Below are 27,977 nucleotides of genomic sequence, written 5' to 3' on the forward strand. Positions count from 1 at the left end.
AACTAAAGTTTACATTTAATCCTGGCTATATACGGCTGATCAAAAGTAGTAATTCTTATTTATAAAACTCCAGGTTATCGTTTGAATATAATTAGACTGACTGCCTAAAATGTGTGTACTGGTTTTACCCCAATTTTCCATAACTCAAGTATAAAGTTAGATCTGGCTTTATATTTCAGAAAGAGGTTGAATACGGCTGATCAGTAATATTTATCATGCAAAAACATTCTGGGTAATCGATTGAAGAAAAATAGAATGACCGCGCGAAACGCGTGTACCCGTTTTACTCCAACTCTCCCCATATCTCAAGTATGAAGTTAAACCTGACTGTGCTTCTTGGAAAAAGCTGAATGTGGCTGATGAAAAGTAGTAATTTTTGTGTAAAAAATCGGGGAATCGATTGAAGATATTTAGAATTCATTCGTTTCGTACGGTCGAAACGTTGGTATCCGTTTTACCCCTATTCTTCACCTAATACAAGTGCAAAGATATACCTTACACACCAAAATTTGGTTGTCGATTTCAGCAAAATTTTGCTGAATTTTCATCTGCTGAAAGTTTCAGCAATACAAGTTTTGAATTGAATCTGTTTGACAGATTCGCTTTGCTGAAAATTCAGTAATTCAAATTGTCAAATTGACAGCGAAATTACCGGATTTACAGCAATCCAGCCCGGAATACTGAGAATTCGCCAATTGCGCTGTCAATTTGACAATTTGAATAACTGAATTTTCAGTAAAGCGAATCAGTCAAGCAGGTTTAATTCAAATTGCCGATTTTTCGGCATGTTGTATTGCTGAAACTTTCAGCTGATAAAAATTCAGTAAACTTTTGCTGACATTCGGCGAAAAAATTTAGTGTGTACTCCACATTTCAGAAAAAAAAAAAGCTTAAAACGGCTGATAACATGTATTTTTTTGTTAAATAGTCCAGTGAATCGATTGAGGATAGTTAGAATGGCCGTACAAAGCATGTATACCCGTTTTACCCCAAATTCCTCCCATAACTCAAGTGTGAAGCCAAACCTGGCTGTACTTTTCGGAACGAAGCTGAATGCGGTTTATGAAAAGCAGTAGTTCTTACGTACAAATTCCGTACAAGAAATCGATTGGAGATAGTTTGAATGACCGCATGAGTCGTGTATACCCGTTTTACCCCAATTCTTCTTATTATTGAAGCGTGAAGTTAAATCTGGTTGTGCTTCTCGGAAAGAGGCTGAATGCGACTGATGAAGTGTAGCAATTCTTGTGTAGAATAATCTGGGGATAGTAAGAATGACTGCACGAAACGTTTGTATCCGTTTTACCCCGATTCTTCACATAATACGAGGGTGGAACTATACCTTACTCAACATTTCAGTAATTCTTATGAAAAAAATCTGGGAATCTATTGAAGAAAGTTAGAATAACCGCACGAAGCGTGTGTACCCGTTTTATCCCAATTATTATGATAGCTCAAGTGGGAAGCAAAACCTAGCGGTGCTTCTCGGAAAGAGGCTGAATGCAGCCCTTCAAAAGTAGGAATTATTATGTAAAAAAAATCCGAGAAATCGATTGAAGATAGCTGAAATGACCGCACAAAACGCGTATAACTGTTTTACCCTAATTCTTCACATAACGTATGTATTGTATGTAGTTTTTTTACGTAAAACTGTCCAGGGAATCGATTGAACATGGATTGGATTGACTGCACAAAACGAGTCAACCCGTTTTACCCCAATTCTTTCCTTTATACAAGTGTGAAATTATACTTACCCCATATTTCAGAAAGAGACTGAAAGCGGCTAATAAAAAGTAATTTTTCATGTTGAATAGTCCAGGGAATCAATTGAAGGTAGCTAGAATGTCCACACGAAACATGTGTACCAGTTTTACCTTATGGTCCTCTCATAACTCAAGTGTGAAGTTAAATGTACTTCTACTGTACAAAAAATCGCGTTTAGCCTGTTTCCGAAACGTAATCTGGTTTAACTGAAAACACGATATGAGAAGAATCGTACGATAATTTCAACTATCTGTAATCAATTGTTTGGGTTAAGATGTAAATAAGAAATATTACTTTTGTTATGCCGCACTCTGCCTTTTTTTTAAATGATGAACTTCAAACTTGAGTTTTGGGAACTGGGGTGAAGCGGGTACATATGGCTTGTGCAGCCATTTTATTTATCTTTAACCGATTCCCCGAAAAACTGATACATTTGATCGGTCGCACTCAGCTTATTTCAGAAATGAAGGGCCCAATTTCACTTCACACTTGCGATATGAGAATTTGGGGTAAAATGGATATATAAGTTTCATGCGGTCCCTCAAACTATCTTCAATTCATTCCCCGGGCTTGTTTACATAATAATAACTACTTTGGATGAGCCGCATTCGACCTCTTCACTCAATGTGAAACCTGGTTTAACTTTAATCTTGAATTGTAGGAAGAATACGGGGTAAAACGGGTTCACACATTTCATGCGGCCATTCTGATTATCTGCAATCCATTCCCACGATCCTTTTACATGAGCAATACAACTATTGATCAACTGCATGTAGACTCTTTCCGAAATATTTTGATACATTTAATTTCCCTTGTCAGTTTGGGAAAAATGAGGTAAACCGGGTTCACCGTGTGGTCATTCTATCTATCTTCACTCGTTTTCTTGGACTTTTTTGCATAAGAAACACTACTTTTGATCAGCGACACTAAGCCTGCTTCCGAGATGTTGAGTAAAGTTAAACTAAAAACCCAATATTTGGGGAGGATTCTCGATCAGAAATACATAACAAAAATTTTATAAAACTATAGCTCCCGCTGTTACTTTTACAATTTTCTGTGATTTCAAACTACTAACGAGACCAAATTTATTACACAACATGTTACGAAAATTGCGTACTGTTATAATCTTGTTATCTGATCGGGTTGGGGTGAAATGGATTAACGTTTTATGCAGACGATCCTGCTATCTTCTATAGAATCTTTGGACTTTTTTGTGTAAGAGATATTATCTATGGTAGCCCGCATTCAGTTTTCTTCCGAGATGTAGCCGATAATGAAAATAATCACCAACAAGAAGGGGAATCAGGGCAAAACAAGCCTGATAACGAGCTTTGTGGTCATTTTAAATACATGCAATCGATTCTCCAGACATTTTTACATAAGGAGTGTACCTTTTCGACAGACGCACTTAGCGTTCTATCACGCTATTGACTAAAGTCGCGTTTATGATACATTTTACCCACTGTGCTACGGTTTAAAATGTACATGGGACTTCGACCGGGTAATCGAATCGCAAAATAATTCTTCCAAGAGTCGACCATTTCATCCTAAAAATGAATCAATGTATGATTTTTTAAAGAAATTTATCATGGGAAGAAAGTCTCTAAGATAAGATTGCGAAACGATCTGACGCTTGTGAAAAAAGTTACTTAGCAAAAACCGATCGATCCTCTGACGATTGATGAAAATTTCAGTTCTCGAAGCTTCTGACGGTCGTATTATATACAAAATTTTTAACTTTCTCTTATTGTGTACAAAAGAAGCCTCATATCCCTTAAAACTCTTATGAAGAATTTGCACAGTTGTTCTAGGACCAGTGTTTCAAAAATCACTCCAATCAGCATGCGTTGAAAAAACCATAGTTTGACAAATCAATAAAATCCATGATTTCATCACTCATGGTTTTTTGGCTCCTGAGGAGTGAAAACCGCCAATGAGTGAAAACAGGTTACTAGATTATAATTGCAGCATACAGTTTAAAAGCCCGAGCACAATTATGATTTTCAATTTTCATTTTATCAAGCACAAAAGCAAAACAGATCCTTGGTACAGTTCATGGCGAAAGCTTCTTTTCGATAGACCTCGAAGGAGTGCCATTTTAGCTATAAGTCGATTTATATCAAAAGAACGCGCTGAAATCGTAGCGCTTTACATTGAAAACGATCGTTCAATAGTGAAAACTATGCGTGTTTATCGTAAAAAAATATGGCAGGCTCACTTCACCCTTTCCGGCGGATTAAATAAACAAAATTTTCGAATTTGGGGGACACAGAACCCACACGTTATACATCAAACCGCACGACCAGAAAGTAACTGTTTTGGCCGGAGTGTGCTCCAAAACAAGCGTCGGTCCTTATTTTTTCAAAGAGAGACCATCGACAACGGGCGCTACCGTTGGATTTTGGCGCACTTTGTCTGTCCACAAATGCAGAAAAAAGGTCTGAAAAACTTATATTTTCAAGAAGACGGGGCACAATGCCACACCACAATCAAGTTCTTGCAGATAAAATTCCCAGGACGCGTTGTCTCGAAAAATGATGATTTGGAATGGCCTCCTCATTCTCCGGATTTAACGGTGCCAGATATTTTTCTGTGGGGTTACTTGAAAAGTAAAGTGTATTCTAGCAAACGAACACAAAGCTAATATACGAGATGAAATTGCTGCGATTAAGCCCGATATGCTGTCCAATGTCATGCAAAATGCCCGCAAAAGAGCTGCTTTTTGTGTATCAAATGGGGGTGGTTATATAATCTACGTTGTATAATAAACCTGGTTTAAATGGCATAAAATATCCTAAAAAACTTGTTTGCTTGTGAAAACGGCTAAAAATTGCGAAGTTGTTCAATGTGGTAAAAGGATACATCCAGCTGGCGCACCCTGTACCTACTGCTGGGATAATTGAGAAATTACATACAAATCTTGAAGACCTGTTAGCAAAGTTTGAAATTAAATTCGGTCTATAAGCGGCGACAGAACAAGAATCACAAACCGGAGTGGACAGGAGGAGCCAAAACCAGGAGTGAAAACCTAAGAGTCAAAACCCACTTGGATTGCTTTGATTTTTTTACTCACTCCCAGAAACGTGCATAACAATGATTGGTTTCCACCGCTCCTTTGGAAACAAACTCCTTGGTGTGAAATGTGTGGTTTATTTGAAACACTGTCTAGGACCCAAATAATGCTCAAAAAATTGCTCAATGCAAGGATCTATTTTTTGTCCCACCCCAACATACATGTATACATACATGTATACATACAAACGCATACAGACATTTCCTGTTCTTGTCGAACTAGTACTAGTTTTTCGAGCCTCTTCATGTCAAGACCACGAAAAATTCTTAGTGTAAGCCCTGCGATCATTGCACTGCCCGATCAGAAACACATAACAGAAATATTTCAAAATTATATCTCGCATTGTTACTTGTTATAAATTTCTGTTATTTTAACAACTAACGAGACCTAATTTATAACACAATATGTTACAAAAATTGTGTTCTGTTACAATCTTGTTATTTCATTCTGATCGGGTGACGACGGCATAACCAAATGAGTTTGCTTGCGTTGAAATGACTTTCCACCCAATCTTCCATTTGCCGTAAACAACAAGACACCAGCTATGATTAAAACTGAGTTCTGTTATCTAGTTGAGCGCGATCTTCTTGTATGATTGGTTCATTGCTACCGTCAGTCTGAAAGATTCGAACCATTTTTTTTTAGAAAATTTCGATGCACTTGTAGGTACTCCCAACATCACATTCTTTTGTATCTGTGTGTATTAGTTAGATTCAGTTATAGATAGTATGGATTTCCGTCTAGGGCATTCTTTTAAGTGCAATAAATTAACTTCAACTGCCGCAGTAAACTCTATCCTGTAATCATAAAATCACGTCTCTCTTTCTCAGTGGAAAATGGTATGTTGTAGCGTTTTTCATCGTGCGCACCAAGCGCATCGCAAATCTATTCTCTAGTGTGGACCGGGTGATAGTTGAAAGCTTTCTTTCTGCAATTTTATGTAACACCGAGCTGAAACCAACTTTACACGCTGACGAGGCTTATTATATGCATGTTTCGGCTAGCAAAAAGGCATATTAACGATTCGTCAATGATTGACTGGATTCACTCACTGAGCTGCTATTGGGTTCTAGTTACAAGCATAGTTTTTTTTTGCATATCAAATAGTAATGTAACGATTTCCTAGAACATTTTAGTCTAGATAGAATTTGAGATTAAAATTGTCACCTCGGTCTAGTACCAACTATTTCTGCGATTGGATTCGTACTCCATCTCTCTGGTTTTCTTCATCTTACCGACAACCAGAACGAGCACTGTTTGTTTAATTTTCCACGAAAAGTTGATTATTTTGAAGCTCACTTGTTTCCTAACGCAATAAACACGATTAGAGACATTCGTTTAAGCTTAACACACCCTCGTCGTTAAAGTCACGCAAAACATCCAACAGGCGCTGCTCGGCCACCGGGTTTCCAATAGCAATGTCGATCGATCCAATGCAAAGTAAAAGTGCTAATAGTTGCGATTGTCTGGAACGAGAAAACATACTTCGGTAAATTCAAGCTGTTTTCGGGAAACATCTTCTAATTACCGATACTCCAGTTCCATTTTGTTACGGCTGTAGCCCAGATCGGCTTCGATATCAATATCCAGCTTTCGACAGTTGGACTTGAGCAGGTTGTAGTACAAATCCAACAGCCTTGTGCTGTGCTGTCGCCGAATGTTGGACGGAATGGAAGAAATCAGCAGCAGCGCAAGATCGTTCGTTGGTCGACTGTAGGTCACCATCTGCCAGTCCAGAATGATACAGCTGTCGGTTCCATCACTTTCGGCACGAAACAGTAGATTGTTGCACCAGAAGTCCGTATGCGTGATCAGTCCCATCGGTTCGATTGGCTGCAGCAATGTTTCGATCAGTTCCTTGGTCTTGGGGCGGATTTTATTCAGTGCCTTGAGTTCGTTCGCGTAACCGGACTTTGACTCTAGGAACTTGGTCAGCTGTGGCATTCCCTGTTCGACAAGCTGCTGGTAGCTCTCAGTGGCGCGTGTTGTTTGGAAAAGAAACTGCAACGAAGTGCGATATTAACGAGGTTATTCGTGGTCTAGTTATATGCGTACCGGATATTTCTCATTCACATCAACTTTCTTCTTAATTTTTATACCCAACGAAAGTACGTGGATCGCAACGACAGCCCGAATAGCAGCTTCGGTTTGGCTAACCGTAAGACCGGAGGAAAAGTTGGCTCCCTGGAAAAAAACCATACTTATCAAATGTTTGTTGATTGTCTTTTCTGGTGTCTTTCTAACGAACCTTATACCCAAGAGATCGCATATCCTCGAGCACAAGAATACTTTCCGGAGGCTCTGGACTACCCTGCGAGGCCGTAATGGCCGGTGCATATTGAGTGTAGAAACAGGTTGGAACCGACACCAGCATACCGGAGCCATAGTTTTTGGCGATACTCAACTCCTGAAAGGCCAGCAGATCGGGTAGTATCTGAAATGAAGATTGAATTTGTTTATTTTTTCCCTATTATGTAATGATTTTCCCTGAAACCAATTTTGCTTACACTCGTGTAAAATTTGATCTCCCTCAAATCAAACTGCGCCTCGGTTACAAAGAACCTACTAAAAGGATCCTGAGGCAACAGTTTTATCACAATATCCAAACTCATCGTCTCCGGTTGAACGTTTCCAAATTCGTACACCACCGAAACCGCCAGTATGTCGCTTAGATTGTTCACCCCATCCTGGCAGCCTTGTTTCACCTTGAAATCCTGCAAATAAAAGCACCCTCATTAATCAAATCCGTAGTCGTCGTCATTAATTTCACCCACCGTAATCTTGATTCCGGACCGCACCTCGTGATGTTTCTTCAGTACCTCAACCAGCCAGTCCTCGTTAATGGGCCAGCTGTCGGAGCTTGCCGAGTCTTCCTCCGTGTCGGACATCCTGCTGCCGCTGCGTGTCGGTTGAACGTTGGTAGCAATCTGAAAGCAAAGGCATAGCACGCAAAACAGTTTATTACGGCGAAAGGTCCGCACGGTTTCTTCTATTGGTCCATTATGATCAATATCGAATAGGCAGCAATCGACGACGAGCAGCGTACCGCGCTCGGATGCTACAGCGGAAAATAAACGAAGCATTTCTAGAAGAAATTTACCGGTTCACTGACTCGCTGTGTCGACTGACGTCGCCCTACCGCGTGTAGAGGGAGGGACGTCATCGTAGTCCAATAACCTTTTTGTGTTTCCCTTTGATATTGGATGCGGCGCGGTGACGGCAATGTCTTTCAAGATAATAAAAAAAATGTCACAGGTCGTTCGGTTCCCTTTGAGGAAGTTGCAGTGCTTGTGTCACTTTTTTTTCTGTTCAATGGTAACGATAAATAGCGAACAATAATTCGTTTACAGTTGTTAAGAAGTGGTCTCGGCTGTCATTAACGCATAAATTTTTCACTGGCAAACAAGTCTTTTCGCCAATCGTTAGGCAATTTGTTCGACTATGTGCATATTCTTCTAACTGCCCAATGTACAGAAAATGGCTGCACTAAGACTGTATCATATATTCAATGGGATATCAACTCATTCATGGAATTCATTTAATGGCGGTATATTTTCATCAAAGATTCACATAAAGAACCACTCATTGTTTATAAACTATTACCTGCTGGTGCCCTGGAACGCTTCAAACATATTATTTTGTTTTGTCTTGCCTCATATGCCCGTCTGGTCACAGCTGACAGGGAAGGACAACTACCATCACATTTTCAATCAGGCGAATTTATGAATAATTTATCACAGGTGGTTTCGTTGTTCCTTTTTTTGTTTTGTATTATGCAGAGAGAATGGGGAAAATCAGCAAATGTAGCTTTTTTGTTGGAATGTCAGGTGCATGTGTCAAGTGGGAGTTCTGTAGATGATGACCCTTATGGTGGTTCTTTCTGATTTATTTGATAGAAAGCCAGTGAGTTTTTAGACATAATAACCCTATTAGTGTCAGAGTTGATGCAGGTTTTTGTGATTTACTGATTTATTGATATTACTTTGAAATATCTATTTAAAATTAGTTTTTATAGGTGTCCCCTCTTTTCGATCGACGCCATAGCCTTTTCACACATATTCAAAAAAGGTGTTAATTACAAAAAACCTTGTGCACGAAAAAATGTGGTCCTACGATCTTGAATTCTGGGACATTCATGCTCATGTTTTTTACACTGCGAAAACGGGAACGTGAATAAAAATGTATATCAAAACTGAATTAAGTATTATTTTACTTTTCGCTGCTCGTTGCAGTTCTAGTTTCAGTTTGCTTTTGGTTTTGTGCACTTCACTCGCAAAGGCTTTAAATAATTTTCTCCTTAATGGAGAAAAAATAGCTTCTGCCTAAATTTTTCTCCGCTTAGGGGAAATATAGCATAATGCAAATTGCATTGGCTTGCTAAGCAAAACCAAGCTTCGATTTCATTCATTCTCATCAGCCTTATCAGAACTCCACGCAGGACTAGGGGTATGCAAAGAAGTACAAATAATATTTTCGTTTTTTGGAGCTAGCATCAATCCGGCGCTAGCTAAAAAGCTAATAATGTCGGATTCTGATGAGACGAAGTCGAAACACAAATTCCATAAATAATTCAGACCATTTCATCTATTAGCACTTATTATAAAGAATGATTAATTACAATAAAGCAGAGCTGTTGTCTGGTATAATGACTTTTTAATATGTTATTGCGTACATAAAGGTCTTTTGTACAGATTATGGGTTTACGATTATTGTTTCATTTATTGGAAATTTTCGGCAAAATAAGCATAGCCCAACGAATGTACCATATTGCTGAATAAAATATTAAAAAAAAATCATTTGCGGTTAAGTATTATTATATTAAGCTAAAGTTTTCACACAACTAACCAAACGGATACATTACAGATTATGTTTCCAAAATTGTGCAAAACTACAAAGTTGGTATCTTCAGACGTAGACACCATCTTTCTATCTCGTTCCATTGAAAAGTTGATAACAGGGCCGTCCTAACGACTGAATTCCGAAATAATATAAAATGATCAAAAAAAGCGCTAGATGTCACACAACAACTTTGCCGAAGACACCATAACTCTAAAACGAAAGATAAGGAAAGGACGGGTGAATTGTGGGTTAGCCCCTTTGAACACTGTGTACCCCCGGGTTGAAAATTAGTACATGTAACGCTTTAATTTTTCCTAGACAACATGAATCAATGAACTACTAATAAGGGATGGGCGTAGCGTAGTTGGTAAATCGATTGCCTTGTACGCAGCGCACCTGGGTTCGAGTCACGCCCCGCACATAGGGTTAAAATTTTTTTCATAAGTTTTTTGGACCCGAAGAGGCGAATGACCTTAAAATCGAAATAAAAAAAACTGCTAATAAAAACGTGTATTTTTACAATAAAAACAATGCTAATTTGGAAATGAGGCTTTTTTTCCATTTTCTGTGAAAAATGCAAATGTGAAATGCCTTTTGGACGCCAGCCATTCAATTGGCGCATCAATGTTCGGTCCGTAGTTTGACCGGTAAAGTTAGCGATTAACGATGTTTTAAACAGCAATCCGTTCACAAAGTTTGTATTTTGCAACCCCATGCAAATTTTTTTTAACATGGTTGGTATTTTTGAATTACCACGCGATGTAAAAAAGGGAATAATTCTGCCCAAAAGTAATGAAATCACGACATGGTCGGGTACGAGGATCGAAGTTAAACAAATCATTATTATTTTTGGGTTTTAAAGTAGTAAGTGTTAATACCTTATTTAAGATTTTTTATGGCATTCAACAGATTGAAATGGTGACTTAAACGAAAGCAATTATGTGAAAGAAATCATCCCAGAGGCAGGATTCGAACCTGTAACTGTTGAGACTCCTGCCCAATATACAAATCCTTATGTTATGCTTGGGGCGTCCCAAGAATAGCATAAAATTATTGCATTGGTGTACTCTGCCTCTAAAGCTTGATCACACCGTCTGTGCAGCTCTGAAACAAGGAACGTCTGTTTCCAGGAATGTGTAATCCAGGCGTCGAATATGATTTTGGTCAACAATCTCCATGCTGTACAGTTCGAAATATGTGCATTCGGAAAGATTTCAGAGCCGGATCGTATAGCGAAACCTAAATGCGGATGCAAAAACTATGATCATGCGCTGACCTAATCAAACGGATACATCCTTATGGTCGTTGAAAAGTGTCAAATTGGAAACAGCTTCCGAGACAGAAGTTTATGCTGCTAGGAGTTGCTAGGATGTTCTCAAGAAATATAAATTTGTTTTTGCGGATAACTTTGCCCATATGTTGATCTAGCAGGGATTCTGCAGCTGTGGCCATTGCAACCAATCAGATTTTTGAAATTAGCGCTCGTTTTCATGAGAAGTAGTTTATCGCACATATTTCTTGTTTTTATTTGCAAATTCTAGGAATCTTCTCAAGTACTGTCCACCTAAATATTTCATTAATAAGCTGCTCTTACTTGAAAATATTCCTAGCTCTCCGAGTTATTTTGAAATATTACAACCTAAAATATTTTCGACAAAATGGTATAATTGTTGTATAAACGAATGTGATTTGGATCGAATTCGACACCTGTTTTATTTTGATTTGTCGTTATTGAGAATAAATATCATATTCCTTCTAAAAGCGATCCGCCATAATTGCAGAATAAGGCCGGTTAACAGAAATAATATGCGCAACAATATATGAGCGACGATAATTCTGATTGCCTTCTTCTTATCACACCATCTGATCGTGCGTCCACATGCTTCTCATTCGACTAGCGAACGATGAATGAAGCACTTAGTACAAAAATTCATGCAGGACTAGAACTTCCCAATATTCGATTTGGGATTGACTATCAATATAGGAGCACTATATTGACGGCTCGGCCTCATACAGACTACCAAATTTCGGGGTTTCCGCGTCAGCTTTGCGTTATCCATAGAGTCATACATACTTCAAAATTTAATGCAAAATTCGTGATTATTTTTCTAACTGATTAGTGCAAATACAAAGTAATTCCGTTCAGTCAACTGAAAGTTACTAGCGTCCAAAAACTTTCCCTCCAATTTCTTCCGTGCTATTTAACAGGGGCTTCTATATTGAAAGGTAAGTCGTAATCACGACAAAAGGATATGAAAAACCTGGATCAGACTCCCCCAAAGTTACTAGTAATTATCGCATTTAAAAAAAGCATGGTTCTTGTGAATTTAGTTGACTACAGCTGCTTTAATTGCGCAGGAATCCATACAGTTAGAACATGTGTTCAACCTTGACCAACTTCAAACTATGAGTGGTTTAGAGGTTGTGAATAGCTGTAACTCAAATTGCTCCGATCTTGACAAAATGTGTAGATTTTTTTAAGTAAGTGCGTAGCAAAGTGCAAACAAATTCGTACAATTCAGCTAAAAAATCTAATCGTCAATTACCCTGCCTGTTTTCCGTTCTATATATTTCATATCCTTGCTCTTACTTGAGTACTATCCCGATCAGAATGAAATGACAATATTATAACAAAACATAATTTTTGTAACAAATTGTGTTATTGTGTTAGGTCTCGTTAGTAGTTAAAGTAACAGAAATTTATAACAAGTAACAATGTAGTTTTGAAATATTTTTGTTATGTGTTTCTGATCGGGATGGCTCTAAATTTTCATAACTTTCCCTACTCAGTAATCTCTAGCTAATTGAATGTCGTTATACTAACATCTCTGGCTCTGGTAAAAGCCTGAAAATTATTTGCAGTCGTCTGCATCAAAGCTTGAATATTTTATTGATCACTTAAAAAATGGAAAATGTCCACTAATGCGACAAACACAATTAATTTTGTTTCTGAATAAGCCTTCTTCTCTTAAACCAAATAATAACTATATTATTAACTTGTTAATGGTTTGAAATTAATGTGGGCAGATCAAATTAAGGGGAGCGTCTGCTGTAAAGTACTCAAACCGAAAGTTATTTTGTTTTATTACTTTGAAGGCAGGACAACAATGGATCCTTTGTGTAATGTTACGATCTTTTAATATACTCCGCGTGCACGAAAAAAATGCTTAGGTTATGTCCTTTAAAAAAGGTATGAATTGTAATTTTCTGATTGCTACTTCATTTAATATATTTTCCTCCATGTTTTCCCATAGCACCAATTTCAAATAATTTCAAGCAAAGTGGGCGGGGGTCTAGAATTTGCCAAATGATGTGAAATTTGGCATCTGAACTTACTTTGACATGTGTCACATTATGAGAATACAAAAAAAAAATTGCGATGCCCTAATGTCCGCACACGCCACAAACACGCTAACATACAATCGCTCGAGCCCTTCACGATTATCCACGCACATCTACGTAAACTCGCAAATAGGATAACACCCCGGTAACTAAGTGAACGCTTTAGCATTTATAAATTTACAAACGCGTTCTCAAAAGAGAACCTACAAACTCTTGTGCTCGCGCGATCATGAATCGATTACAATCGAAAGTCCCTACTCTCGGCCCTAGCAGCTTAGGTCCATGTCTTCAGGTGGACCATTCAGAAAAAAACGACGCTCATATCCACTAAACAACACGTTCCAAGGTGACATGACCAGGAGCTCTAGTGATATGGGAGACGTCACTCCTTTCTTGCATCCGAAACCGTTCATTGGAAATTAAGTATCAGGTTCATGGTCCGTACGATCATCCAATAACACACTCGAATATGCGAATGGACACACGGGTATAAAATTGAATGTATATACGCGAAGTTACATACACGACATAAAAACATCCATGCAACATAGAACCGCCCATGTAATCGAATACGTTAACTTATAAACGCTCGGTTCATTCGCGATTATACCCAAGCCGAACATGCAATCGCGATCATCCACGAACAACTACGCCCAAGATTTCTCAAAGACATACACGCCCCGATGCTATAGCACTTGCAATCTAACGTGGTCCCAAGCGCGTACAAATGAACGCTCATTCTTAAAACCGCACATTTGAATCGTATCAAAATCATAATATCACAATCAGACTTATGATCCGGTGCAATTGTCATTAGGCAGTGTTTTAGTGGGTAACATTTCCCGTCTCGTCTGCAATTGTAGTGAGAGATTCTGACGGGGGAACCATCAGGCTCTACAGTACCACTGGTGCAACTTTCGAAAAGAGAAAATATTACCTCTACAAACATATGATTAGGGCTCAAAAGCCAACTGTCAAAATTCTCTTTGGGGAGAAATTCCGGACGAACCGTTAAAAAGTTTTCTCTTTCGTTGACTGCTGTGCTTGGTTAATAACGGTTTCTCCAGAATTTCTCCTCAAAGTGAATTTTGACATTTGGCTTTTGAGCCCTAATCGTATGTTTGTCGAAATATCTTCTGACGAAGTTGGATCAGTTTTGCAGCCTACAACGAAATTGTAGGTAATAACATAATATTCAGACTATCGCGTTTGGTGATGATTTTCTGGAAAAGTTTAAACCGATGTCAAAATAAGATTTCAATTTGATGCCTGATATCAAAATATGTTGTCTATTTGCTGTAATTTTGTTGTTTGACTTTGCTCGGGAGAACTATTGAATTCGCATAAACTGAAAGACTAACGGTTATGTTTCTGACATAATCGGTGGATATTTTTTGTAGAATTCAATGCAATACTAGAGATATGCGAAGCTTGTGGTATCTGACATAATTATATTCCTTGAATATTTATGTTGATTATGTTATATTGGCTTTTCTCGTTGACGTTTCAATTTACCTAGTTTTAATTCAAATCGAAAAATCACTTTTGTAAGAAAATGGGAAAAACCCATCTCAAACAACGCAAACACTAGATTACTTCACTGTTATATTCTTCAGGATCCAGTTTTATTTTATATATGCTCCGGATAACCTAGTTAGTTCAATGTTTGCCAGAACTATAAGGCAGCACCGTCGCTCTTGAATGCGACAAACAGCTTGGCACAAACTCTTCTCTTGATATGGGTCAAGGTCGATTGAAAACTCCTTTTCCAGCCAGCCCCCTTCAACCGAATCCGTACATTCTCACTATTCGCTCTCACTATTTATTTTGCCCAATCCGCTCATTGTTGTACCTCCGAAAACAGACAGTCTCTGCCCTGTATCCAATGGTTGTTTGTGCTTTTTGTTCCCTTATTTTACCTTGCAAAGGGACAGTTTTTTACATTTGTGCACTACTATTCACTGAATCCGCTTTTCTTTCCAAATTTCACTTATGTACTTTTCCGACCCATTCCCTGACACTCTTTAAAGCGGATCTGCTCATTCCTCGGCACCGTAAACATGTTGTGTTCCCAGTTGTATCGCTTTTCCGCTGCACTCCGTCGAAAACAGAGCCGGTTACGGTTCGCTGATCTATTGACACACCTCTCAACCTGTGCATGCCTAGTAGCCTCATGAATGAAGGAAATGCTGACTGCAGCCACCCGCGGGTGGTTGGTCGGAAGAATGGGAGGCTCTTTATATCCATGAAATAAGTGCGGCATTTCCGCTATATTTATTAAAAAATCGTTTCTACCCGGTACATACACATACATTCAGACACAGACCAAGGCCTGTGAATTGGCTCGATGTTCGAAACAAAAATGCAGGCTTTATGAGACAAAGAACGAATAAGATAAATTGGACTACTGGGTGCTGAAAGAACTGGAATTGAATTGAAAATACAACATCAGGGTGGAGTAGCGATAAATGCGAACAGCTATAATGATGATGGACGCATCGGAACGGTCTGGAACTGTATACGGCAATAAAATATAGAAAATTCAGCGGGCACGGACAGACGGGTGAGTTATGAGTTATGTTTTTTTTTCAACCGGAAATTGTTTTCGGTTTAGGTGTAAATTGTGATCACTATGTTTTATATACTAAGTCGTAACGAGTATTTCACAAATAAAATTTCTATTAAAAACTACTAGTATGAGATGTTTTCTCGAATAATTTGATAACATTTGGAATTATCCCATGTAACGCCCAAACTTGGCAATTATTCTGATCGCAATGCTTAAATTTAAAAAAAGCTAATTCGAGATGTTTGTCACAACATCAATGCTGGAAAAGCAACCAAAACACACCAGCCCTGTTCCACCGATCAAAAAAATGACTACAGTAAGTAAATAACGAACAAGGTCATGCACACACCCAGAGCTGCTCTCGTTCTTTGTCTTCGACCGCGAAAACCCCTTCCTTCGCGAAAAGAATCCCCAACCCGCCAACAGCGTACCATCCCAGCATCCCTACGCCCTAGGTAATAAAAGAGCCTTTTTCGCGTAAACTCTCACGTACGTTGTGTACTCGTAAAATTTACTGCGGAGCCAGTCGATTCGTCATCGTCGTCTAGACAAATGATTGAACTGCCCCATCGCCGCCGAGCTGTCGCCTCCTTCCTGCCACCCTTGTTCCACTACATCGCTAGTAACACGCGTAGGGCCTTTCCGAGAAAGTCCTCTGTTCTGTGCCATTCCGCTCCAAAAGGGTGACAAAACTGGAGGAAATACGCCCAACAGTCAATACTGGTTTCGGGGAGAGCGAGATGCACATTTGTCATGTTGATCGATCCCCACAGCGAACTTTCAAGCCTAATACCGTTTTTAATCATCCCTATCCACCCGGGCATACTTTGATCAAATCCGATTATCTCTAGCAGGAACAGAAAAGTAATTATCCCTGGTACTAACTGGCGACGTCTGGGTCCTGTCTTCGCTTTCTTCTTCCGAGAGGTTGGTTGAATATTGCGACTTCGGTAGACTCCTTCAGTACCGCAGTCCGTGCTGAAATCGCACGCACGGATAGCCGTTAGTTATGCTGTCACAACATATGGATCGCTTTCTTCGAAAGCATTTATGGCAGAATATGAGAGAAGAATCCCAACAGTTGCTACGACGCCGCGCCCTTTCTAAACGTACGCACAGCTACGCTCCGACTGCAGTTCGACTCAGTCGAACCATCAAAAACACATGTAACCTCATTGTGGTTAGCACCGCACGAAACCTATGTCGGAATATCCGATTGCATCAACCCAATTACTGTGGGTGGGGACTCATTCCCCCCGGGGGTGACAGGCTGCCGTATTTTTCACCTGACTCCCAGCTCCTGAACACTAGCACACACACACCTTTTTTCTCTCTGCCACCCGACGACCGACGAAACAATCAATTTTGTAGAAACGTTGGATTACTTTTTCTGATCCTAACACCAATGTTAGGGCACGAGAAGCACGTCCAAACACGACAAGGTTACAGCTGCAACTGACTAAACATGAACATGAACACTACCATCTCTCCCACATGTTGTAAACCTTTCATGGTTGGGTAGGCCAGCCAGATATATGCGGGATAGTCATGATGGCTTTCCCGTGGATGCTATATGGTTGGTTATACGCCGTACTGTCTGCGAGAGAGTACAGAAGCTATGCTACAGAGAGCGTGAGAGGTTCATTTTCTGCCAGCCAACAGCATCTGGTACGCGGTGTGTCACTTTTGGTTTTGATTGGGATTTCTTTTGCGGTGCAGAGCGTCCGTTGTGGGAATTGCATAAGGTAAAATTTTTAAGTTTATTCTCCTTGATCAAAAATAGGCCGTATTTGTATTCCAATAAATGCTAATAAATCTATTTTAGACCTACTAGAAAGGGTGCAGCCTTCAATCGACGAAATGCCTAAGAATAAGTATCAATATATGGTCGGTGTTAAGTCAGACCGGACTAAGTGACAAAATATTGATTTCGAGAAAAACGAGTTTAAAGTTTGAATCGTAGCATCCTTTACATTATGATTGAAAATAAATTTTTGCCGTAATTCTTGTTTATTGTTACATATTTTAAATCCGGCAAGAGTTGAATGTAGCTGACGAAATTCTTTATCCAATGCTATAATTATCTCATTTTTTGATGTTTTGCGACTTAGTCCGGTCTGACTTAACACCGACCATATTTGCTTCGTTCCAAAGAACCAATAGATTACTAAAAATGACATGAACATAGCAAAATACTCATTTTAACATGCAACGAAAACTTAGATAGAGTGCCACATTCTACCATTTTGGGCAATGTGAAGGTGAAAATAAGAATGATAATTTCATTGCCTATAACTTTGTCGAAGACTGCAAATCAGTCCAACCTTCTTAGGAGAAGTTATTAAAGTTATTTTAATGAAGTGATGTCTGAGTCAGTTTCCAGTTCCATGAACTTAATTTTGTTGCGAAGTAATGGTTTGTCTTACCGGAATAGTATGTTTGGAACTATTTCAGTACATGATATGAGTCATCTTTTGACCACTAAATATTGGTTCCATAGTACATAGTAACTGTTAAAGAAAAAGAGATATAAAATGGACATTGGACATGCTCACAAGAATTACTGGAAAATGATTTTTTTACAGCTTTGTAGAAGGCACTTAATTGCTATCTCTTTCTCTTGAAATGTTGGTGTTGATACCCTGTATGTGGTGAAATGTAAAACCAATATTTTCTTGATAAAAGATGACACATACCATGTACTAAAATTCTTTAAACATGGTAATCATCTATACCCAACCATTATTTCATAGGCAATTCCTTGAAAAAAAGTTATACGATCTCTCAAAATTCTGTAATATTTGGTAGAATCGTTCCTTACCGAACAATATTCATTAGGGGTCTCTTTCTATGTTAGGCTGATCCTAAAAATCGTCATTTTTTAAAAGTAGAATTTTTTAAACATTCATTACTTTTGAACCGCTGCACCGAAATTTTTCTACGTTGTTAATGGACAGCCCTCAGGTGGAAACGAATGTTGCACCCAGTTTGTAAGTAACTCATGGATTTCTTTATTCACAGCTGCTGTGACTCGCTGGAACCATGCGGTTTCATCGTTTCCATGCATGTGGGGTGCATACATAGATTTTTTATTTTCAAAGAATTGTCGTCGGAGAAATCTCTAGAATTAGCGGCTTAATATGTTTGGATATGTTGTGTAGAATTGTTGATCTTTCAAATAAAAATGTAAAAGTATGGAGCAGTTAAGGCCTCGCTGAAAGTGAAAATAAGAATGATAATTTCAAGACCTTCAAGACCCAATATTTTCCAAAATTTGCCGTTTTTTCTTGAAACTATACTTAAACACCTTTCATTTGATCTATATCCGATAAAAATTGGTGCAGCGGTTCATAAGTTATGAATTTTTAAAAATTTTAACTTTCAAAAAACTACAGGGGGCAGCCCTATGTGGTTGCACGAACTGTAGACGTAGGACTATATTACTTAATGTAAAATATTCATTTTCTTAGTAGATTTAGAGTAATAGTAAATCAAATATATTTCTTACGTATAGTTTAAGCACAACCTAACAACATTGAATGTTACATATTGAACCAAACCTTCTTGGTTATCAGGTCATTTCATTTGTAGTAGGTGATCGAACCTGATTAAACTTATTTGAGAAAATCTGAAGAAAGAAGACAGAAAACCGTGACCTAACTAATATCTGGAACTAAATCTTTATAGCACAAGATCAGCTTTTAAATATTGTAAAAACTTTTCGATTGTGTGTGGTAAAAAACCAAAAAAGAAAAATCAAATTTTTGACAATATAATCACATTTCATGAATAGACCGAGCTTAGTTATATTTTGCCATAATTGTAACTTTCCTAAAGTACACGTACAAATGTAGCGAATGCAGTGGTCTTAATCATATATCGAAACTATAAATATACAAGAATCGAAAACAATTTTATATATGGATTTAGATGCGTTTTTGCAACAGTTTTTCGAGTGGCAGTGTATTCATTCATAAATAGGCTTTGCAGTAAGTACCTATTAGCAGAATCAAAATAGGATAGACTAAGTGGAAATGAATCACTTGAAGTGGAAATGAATCAATGAATTGATCGAACGTAAATAATAAACTTTCGTTGGGCTTTACATCGATCCGCGTAAATTTGTTGCTAAGAAAGTTTTCGTCTTTGCGCAACGAAATCACCGATTGCTATCGTGCAGTTTACGCATACAACCGCTAACAAACAGGGATGCCACATTGAAATCTGTGTTTCGGTCAAAAATATCTTTTTACCATCTGTGTTAACTGAAGCAGGAAAAAAATCTGTGAAAGTCTGTGATAAATTTCCGAAAAAACTGAAAAATCATATTTCCAAAATCTTTGAAATTTTCATCAAAATGCCAAAAATCTGCCATCTGTGAAAAAAATCTGTGATCAAAAATTATGAAAAAAATCTGTGACATTACAGAAAAATCTGTAAATATGGCAACCCTGCTAACAAATTAGATATACCTACCTACACATTCGCCTCAAACATTGAACCCAAGCGCACAAAGCGAATGAGTCAATGCTGATGATGAATAAAAGATCCCTCGCTAGATTGAGGGGTTTTACGGTATTGCAAATATCATCAAGCATATGGCGTGCGTCAGTGCTACAGAACCTCTGACAGACAATTGCTTTAAGATGGTTATTGCATTACGCCTCGATAGTAGTACTTCGAGGAGACCGAGAGGGCTTGTACTCTACACCTGCGCTACTAACACTCAACTACTAGTCTGTGCGCGGTGACGTGGCCGACTGGCGGGTCGACGTGGATTGATTTTTGCTGTGTGCCATGTTTGCAAACATTGTTCAACAGCTTGATGGCGGTATTCGTGGACGGGGCTCACAGTGAGAATCATTGTGTGTCCATTTATCGGTCGACTTCGTCATCATGCATAGACTAATTAAATTAATTTAATGATCAAATTAATTTAAAAAATACGTAAGTAGAAACCTATTAGTTGTCGTTTTATAATAATTGTAGCTTTTCGTGCTAGTGTACAATTGTTATGTACTAGTCGTATGTCTATCTGTGTATGTGTTCGTCTGAGTATACAACTATTGGGTGGATGCAGAACTGGCGTATATGATAGAATAGGGGCAAATACTTCCGGTGTTCAATTTGTGCATTCGATTCTTTTCATTCGGGAAGGTCGGATTGGATAAATTAAGGTACAATGAATTAACCGACGCACGTGAATCATCCATTCCCGGCCAGCAGAGCATGATGAAAGCCTAACACAATGCAATTGTCGTTAATGCTGAATAAACAACATTTACTGCATTTAGACGAGTTAAAGTAGTTTGATTGTATGTTACATGTGTTTTTCTATTCTACTTCATCAGTCTGTTTCTCTTGTATATCTATTAGTTTGCTTTACCAGTACTCATATATACCGAATTAGTATCGGTCAATTTATACACTTCTATTTAAGCTCTTTGCATCTTTTTTTTTCTTTATCGGCATGTTATGATTCCTTTTATTGGTATATCTCTACTATACTCATATATGTACAAACGTACGAACGATCGTGGCCTTCGCAATAACACAAACCTGGCCACAAACGCGCCTATTCAATTTCAATCATCTACACATAGTTACGCCAACGATTTCGCCAATATGAAAACACCCCGATAGTTAAGTAAACGTAGCACCTATAAACTTCCAAATGCGGTCTCAAGCATTAACCTACCACTCGCGCAATCATGGGGTTACGTCCGGAAGTCTAACCTCGGTCCCGACTAATGCCTTTAGTTGAACCAATCAAAAAAGTGACGGTCATATTCACTAGACAACACGTTCATTGGTGACATGACCTGCAACTCTAGTGATATGGGGAAACTGACTCTCTTCTACCATCTGTACCATACACTAAAAATTAAGCACGGTCACGCGCGCGATCAATCAAGAATACACGCCACATGATTATAAAATCGTAATTATACACGCGAAATCACATACACGTGACAAACACGTTAATATACAAATGCTTCAGCCCTTCGCGACCATCCACGGCACCTACACCCGCGATATCGCAAACATGATTACATCCCGGTGATAAGGTGAATGTCTCCGCTCCTATAAATTTTCAAACGTGAATCTAAAAACTCCCGCGCTTGAACGATCATGAATCGGTCACTTCCGCAGGTTTCTATCCTTGGTATCAGAAGACTACGTCCATGCCATCAATTGGATCAATTAAAAAAAAGAAAGCTCTCATATCCACTGGACAACACGTTCCATGGTGACATGACCGGGAATTCTAGTGATATGGGGTAATTTGGAGGGGCAAGCACTAGCAGGTTTGAGTGCGTCGTATTGAAAATACCAAAGTATCGTGAATATAATTAAAGTATATAATGAAAGTATTTAAAATACTTCTGTTGTACTTAATAAGGTACTCAATGTAATTAATGTCGATGTGTATGTACTTAAGTATTTAACGTACATCTTGGCGATAATTGAAATATTTTGCGTATTTAAAGTACGAAGGCGCTGTACTTCAAATCTTTTCTGTAATTCAAGTACAATGAATTTTTCGCGTACTTTTTTAAATCTTTGCGGTACTTAATGTACTTTATGGTACTTAATGATACTTAAAGTAACTAATTGGATTCGAGTGTGTATCTTCGTCGCGAGCGGTTGACTCTCGTAGAGCTCCCTTCGAGTCGGTTAATTTTCATCATTTTTGGCACAGTTTACTGTCTCCCGGTTGTCAAAAGTGTTAATAACGGTGCAATTTAACGATTATATAAAGTGAAGTGGTTTATAAAAGCATTTTTCGGCATATTTTCGACAGACGCGAGTGGTGACAGTTTGTGAAAATTGAATTCCGGCAAATGAAAAATTTCTTTTCCTCGCATTACGGGCCGTCGATTCCCGATGCAAGGACAATAAAAGTGTACAGAAAACATCTAGAAACACAGTGTACATTGTAAAAATAGTAAAAAATGGTTTTTCAGAGAAAAAAATTCGATCCGAAAAGTGAAAAAATATGGCAATAAGAAAAATTGACATTCAAATAATTGGCGTTTCACCAGCGATTAGCGACTACCAGGTGTCGCCCCAAAATTCTTCGCCCGAAAAATAGGTGGCAAACCAGCCAGTCGGTGCTCAGCTAATTTCGTCCGCGTCCCTTGTCACCTATTTTTTATTGGGTGTTTCATAGGCGTCATTCATCTTTGGAGCCGCTTTGGATATTCAACTATTTTTTTTTACTTTCTTATTTTTTTGCGAATGAGTAGAGCTTTTGATTCTTTAATATTCGGGATTGCAGATATTTTGTCGCATGTAAATTTTGGGTGTTCGTTGATGTGATGGCGCTGTAAGGGAACACGTGCCTGCCGGTCGGCAAACTTTTCTTTGGACTGAGCAAACTAATTTTTATGTTTCTTTAGGATTTGTTTTACCAACGGGGGAACTGATTCACAGAGCATTCAATGTGCTTTGGGAAAACACATGGCCTTAATTGAGTGGAATGATGACTTCAATCATGTATAATGTTTGAGCATTGACAATTCGCGAGAGAGATCGGGGACCGGTTGGCAATTACCTTCAGTTATGTCAACACGAAGAATAAGTGTTTTGCTGTCATTTTCATTACTTAGCTTTCAATTCTATCGCGTGCCTCCACGCGAGTCTAAGTCTATTGATGACATTTGGTCCTTAGACCGGCGACGACTGGGAGCTATCAGCCTTCTGCCGATAGTAGCAGAATGAGAGTATGCGATCTAGCCGAGAAAACAATACCGTAAAAGTTGTCCGGAAATCAGCGCCAATAAGACTTTAATTTGACTAGTATCGATGATCGCGGGTAATACGTACTGAAAATTCGCCGCATCGGTTTTAATGAATCTAATTTCAAGTTCCGTTATTGGTAACAAGCCCGTGCATCAGGTTAACGATCCTCTGTATTTCCTTTCAATGTTCGATATAATCGTTCGTATGCGTGTATTTCACAAACAATCCGATATTAAAAATAAATACTTTCGTTGATTTATAACATCTAGAGCTATCATAACTCTCTGTCTGTATAACGTTTTATCACTCGGTAGTTTGCAACCCAAATAATATATCGTAGAGAAGGAATAGCGAAACTAGTCTAAATAATGTCGCAATAAATAGTGATCCGGCCCATTACACAGATAAGATTAGCTGTTCTAGGCAATACTCCCACGATCGGCTGTGTGGATGTGAAATTGCTTTTGTTTAGAAAACATAGGATACTCTCGGTAGATCTTATTTTTCGAGCGATCGTGTTCTCGAAAACTAACTGAACTACTACCTAATAAACTATGCTATGCAGGTCGCATCGCTTGCTTGGAGCGAATCCTAGACCTTATTCCCTTCCAAACCACCAACTCCGCGATACCTGTGGAAAATTCTGATGAACCTTCTGTATAAGATTCCTCATTTTATTCAAACGATCGCCGGGTAAAATCAGCACCGACACGATAGAAACCACGAAAAAATTCGTTGTGTGATTGAATATTATTAAAAAATATAAGCAGTGCTCCTTATAGCCGGCTATCCGGAGTTCAAGTTGCTTATTTTGCTAATCGTATTAATACAACAAATGATAAATTTCCCAAATTCTCGGCAGTCGGCTGCCCAGAGCAATTATTACATGATAACGCTATTGGCACACTTACTAACAACTCTCCCCTTCCCGTGATACATGTGGAGATGCAGAGGATTCCTCGGTCTCTAGTAGCAACATGTATCGGACTAACATTCCTTCCTTTCCCAGAAGATCTGCATTCGGACGTGGCCGGCGTCGGTATTGATCAGCATGCAGGGATCAGAATAGATTGTACAATGTGGCTCATCATGTTATTCCCAAGCATGTTGTTCCAATGAACATTTTGCAACCTAATTTGGTTCTGGTCAATAACGGAGTAGCAACTACGGGCGATCTCTTATGCTTATGCTTATGCTTAATGATACTTAAAGTAACTAATTATGTAAGACCTTTGGCACTGCGTCGTATTGAAGATTTAGTGCTTGTCCCTCGGGTAATTCACTCCCTGTGAGAATGCAAATTGTACACCGAAAACTAAACATCAGAATGAAGGTCCGCGTGACCATCCAAGAACGCACGTGAATATATGAATGAACACACGGGTACAAAATCCAGTTTTGTATACGCGAAGTCACATGCACGCGATTACGTGTGACAAACACGTTAACATACGTTCACTTGAGCCCTTTGCGATTAATAACGCACACCTACGTCCGCGATCGTACGAACTTGATAACACCCCGGTAATAAGGTGAACGTTTCAGCACTTACGAAGTTTCAAACGCTGTCTCAAACGCGAACCTACAAACATCCGTTTTCGCGCGATCATGAATCGGTAACGTCCGGAAACCATTATCCTCTGTCCTAGTAACTTACGTCCATACATTCAGTAGGACCAATCAAAAAATAAAGCTCTTATCCACTAGACAACGCGTTCCATGGCGACATGGAATTCTAGTGATATGGAACATCTCACTTTCTTCTAGCATTTGAGCCGTACACCAAAAATAAAGTATGAGATTCACGGTCCGCGCGCGATCATCCAAGAACACACGCGAATATGCGAAAGGCACATGATTATAAAATAAAATTTATACGCACGAAGTTACATATGTCGTTTTTCATTGGGGCATTGCACTAGGTTTGCACTTTCTAGCAGAAGTGGCAATGAAACACGTCTAGTGGCCTGCTCCTCTGCTAGAAAATGCAACACCAGTGCAATCCACCGCCCTGGGGTTTTACAATTAAAAATCCCAATACACGTTAGCACACGCGACATACAAACGCACACACGATCAAACACGTTAATGTACAAATGCTCGAGTCCTTCGCGATGATACACGCGATCGCGAAGTCCATACGGCCGCACATATTTGAACCGTACAATGAATATCACATTTAGAATCACGGCCCGCTACAATTTGCCTAAAGCAGTGTGGGCGCCATTGCCTGTATGGTCTGCAATTGTAGTATGTGATTCTGACGGGGAGCTCTTCCGAGAACCTAGCTCTGTAGCTCCAGTAGGACAACTCCCGAAAAAAAGTATATAGCCAATATTGTGAAACGACTTAATGCTTATGGTTACTTCGGTAGTATTACACGTCGCTGTTGTGCTATCTTATGACAAGCGCCATTTAGCACATTTCGAGAAAAACGATTTTTAAAGTTTGAGATTGAATATCTTGAAACTTATAAATGGTATAAACAATCCAAAGAAGACAATTGATGCTTCTATCTATTCTGCATTAATCTCTCAAATATTACGAAGATCGGTTGACTATGTTGCGAGTTTTTACTATGAATGTAAACAAAAGTCGCACTCACACGTGTCATAGGCGTGTATTGATGACAAAATTTGTATGACGTGTCATAATCGTGCATGGAAAATTTTCCATAGAAAAAAATCATCAATTTTTAACTTTTATTCATATCTTTGCGTTCATATGGTCTATAAACAATCGGTGAAATGCATTTTGAAGGAAATGAGTCGAGGAATCTAGAAAAAATTGTTATTTTTGATTTCAGTGTTGCCAAATATGCTTTATTTCCAGTTTAAAACTAAAACTGTGTTTTTCTCACAACTCGTGTAATTTCCTTTTGAAAATGTTTATGCCATTGCGTTCCTCAGACATTTTCACACATAAAAACATATAAAACTTCAATATAACTTGAGCAAATCCCTAGATACAGTGATTTGAAGCAAAAAACTCACAATTTCTCATCACGTTTCTCGCTATATCTAAGTAACCAAGTAGAATTTCAAAATTCTGAATACGCCACTTTGTAGAGAATTTTCAAACAAGTAATGTGGCATATCTAACTCAGTTTACCCCAAAATGGCGTTTGTCATAAGATAGCACAACAGCGACGACATGCTCAGATCTAAATGAATATGTGATGACAGTATCGATAGTGATATACCGTCGCGGAAAAGAATCTCCGAACGCATTACGGCAAGTTGCATGTGAAGAAGTCAGTGGAGACACAGAATATTTATTTTTATTATGCATTTGCTATTAAAATTTAAAAGCCACACGGTTTCGTTAAGCTCTCTGATTGAGCCGTATCAAATAAACGAATCAACAAATAAATTTGTTGATAAATTCGTTGGTTTTCGTACTAGTTTAGATTCGAGACAAGTGTTTCAGGGAACGAGTGATAAAACAAGTATTGAAAATTATCGAACGAAAGTTATTGTGAGTGAATATACCTTAATTATCAATCGTCGTACAGCTTAACATCCCGAGAGACTCTCTCAATAGAATAATCTGCTCAAACCTGCTGAAAGCTATAGGTCACCTGAACCGCTTGACCCTGGCCGTATGCGCAAAATATTTTGATTCTTTTTTCGAGCAAGAGAGCGAACGAGAACTCTGCATGTTTCATTTTTTTCAGAACTCTCTCACGTTTCGGTTGCTTTCGATAAATTCATTCGTGCTCGTGTACGGTTTATGCATACAGTAAACCAAAGCCCAGTGATGACGGAACGGTAAAACGGTCGGTTGTGTTTAGCCAAGTCATCATCGCACCGGCAGCAGCACGTGAATGATAAATGGAGCTCCTCGCAGGATAGGGCAAGGCTAAAGGCTGGCGGTTGCTGCTTCTTCGCTAAGCAGATTCTACGATAAATGCACTTTGCGACAGGATTATATTGGTCCTGTGGGGTGAATTATGATGTAGGAAAAATCGTTCGTTCCAAGTAATGAAATGTGAAGATTTCTAAACAGTTCATTCAGCGATTTTTTTTTGCGACAGCTAATTTTTTGTGCAAAACAGTCGTTGACGTAGAGATTGATCCGCATTAATTTTCAATTACAATCCTTTACGCCGCTACCCTTGTTTTAAAATAAAATAGAATCACTCGACCTGTCAAAAGCTATAAACATGCAACGAATATGTAACGTGCTTTCATTCCGATTCCGTTCTATGCCTGGACTAACATTCATTTTCAGCAACCGGAAATGAACTAATTTGCCCATTCGAGTTCGGTTCTTCATTGGTCGGCAAGCCCCCAGGAGCAGCAGTTGAGGAGTGTAGTCTGGTACCAAAGACTAGTACCGTTGAAGTTGAAACAAACAAAAGTTCAGCACTTAGGTTGCAGGACGATATAGATATGAATATTGGATCATATTTGACCCTGGTGCTTGTTGCTCCGGGATAGTTGATGCTCTTCCGAAGAACACTCAATGATGGATGCACTGTAGAGCGTCTCAAATTTACCTTTAGTTTATTATTACGGCATACCAACCAAACCAGCATTTTGTATGTAACTCAATCCATAATAGTATATATACCACCACATCTCAAATATCTTGTTCGTGATTCTTCAATGAACTAATGAGCCTTTTTCCGATTTTGTTCTC

The 27,977-nt window shown here is 38.7% G+C and overlaps 2 protein-coding genes across 5 annotated transcripts in view; one reads left to right on the plus strand and one right to left on the minus strand.

Annotated features, from left to right (window-relative positions):
• LOC131677609 (E3 ubiquitin-protein ligase RNF19B-like) overlaps window positions 1-27,977 on the plus strand; it is a 162,846-nt gene that overhangs the window by 109,293 nt on the left and 25,576 nt on the right. The gene's annotated exons all lie outside the window — the stretch shown is intronic.
• Window positions 5,624-27,888, minus strand: LOC131677610 (uncharacterized oxidoreductase dhs-27-like). Of its 3 annotated transcripts, none has more exons than XM_058957503.1 (7): window positions 27,835-27,888; window positions 7,612-7,764; window positions 7,345-7,551; window positions 7,086-7,271; window positions 6,893-7,021; window positions 6,366-6,838; window positions 5,624-6,303 (listed from the first exon to the last, which is right to left on the minus strand). In XM_058957503.1, the coding sequence occupies exons 1-7, from the start codon at window positions 27,871-27,873 to the stop codon at window positions 6,162-6,164; spliced, it is 1,329 nt and encodes a 442-aa protein (XP_058813486.1). In that variant the 5' UTR covers window positions 27,874-27,888; the 3' UTR covers window positions 5,624-6,161. The 3 variants fall into 3 exon arrangements, with proteins under 3 accessions (XP_058813486.1, XP_058813487.1, XP_058813488.1); XM_058957504.1 differs by lacking the exon at window positions 27,835-27,888 and adding an exon at window positions 16,910-17,053; XM_058957505.1 differs by lacking the exon at window positions 27,835-27,888 and adding an exon at window positions 14,534-14,973.

This window comes from Topomyia yanbarensis, chromosome 1 (assembly GCF_030247195.1).
Source record: "Topomyia yanbarensis strain Yona2022 chromosome 1, ASM3024719v1, whole genome shotgun sequence".
NCBI classification, from domain to species: domain Eukaryota; kingdom Metazoa; phylum Arthropoda; class Insecta; order Diptera; family Culicidae; genus Topomyia; species Topomyia yanbarensis.

Bases quoted from the DNA above. Each gene is read 5' to 3' on its own strand.
- LOC131677610 (XM_058957503.1), bottom strand. From the start codon at position 27,873: ATGCTGGTTTGGTTGGTATGCCGTAATAATAAACTAAAG. The intron at 7,765-27,834 runs GTAAATTTGAGA...CTTTGCTTTCAG, and splicing joins GCCGTAATAATAAACTAAAG to ATTGCTACCAACGTTCAACC. The intron at 7,022-7,085 runs GTTCGTTAGAAA...GTTTTTTTCCAG, and splicing joins TGCGATCTCTTGGGTATAAG to GGAGCCAACTTTTCCTCCGG.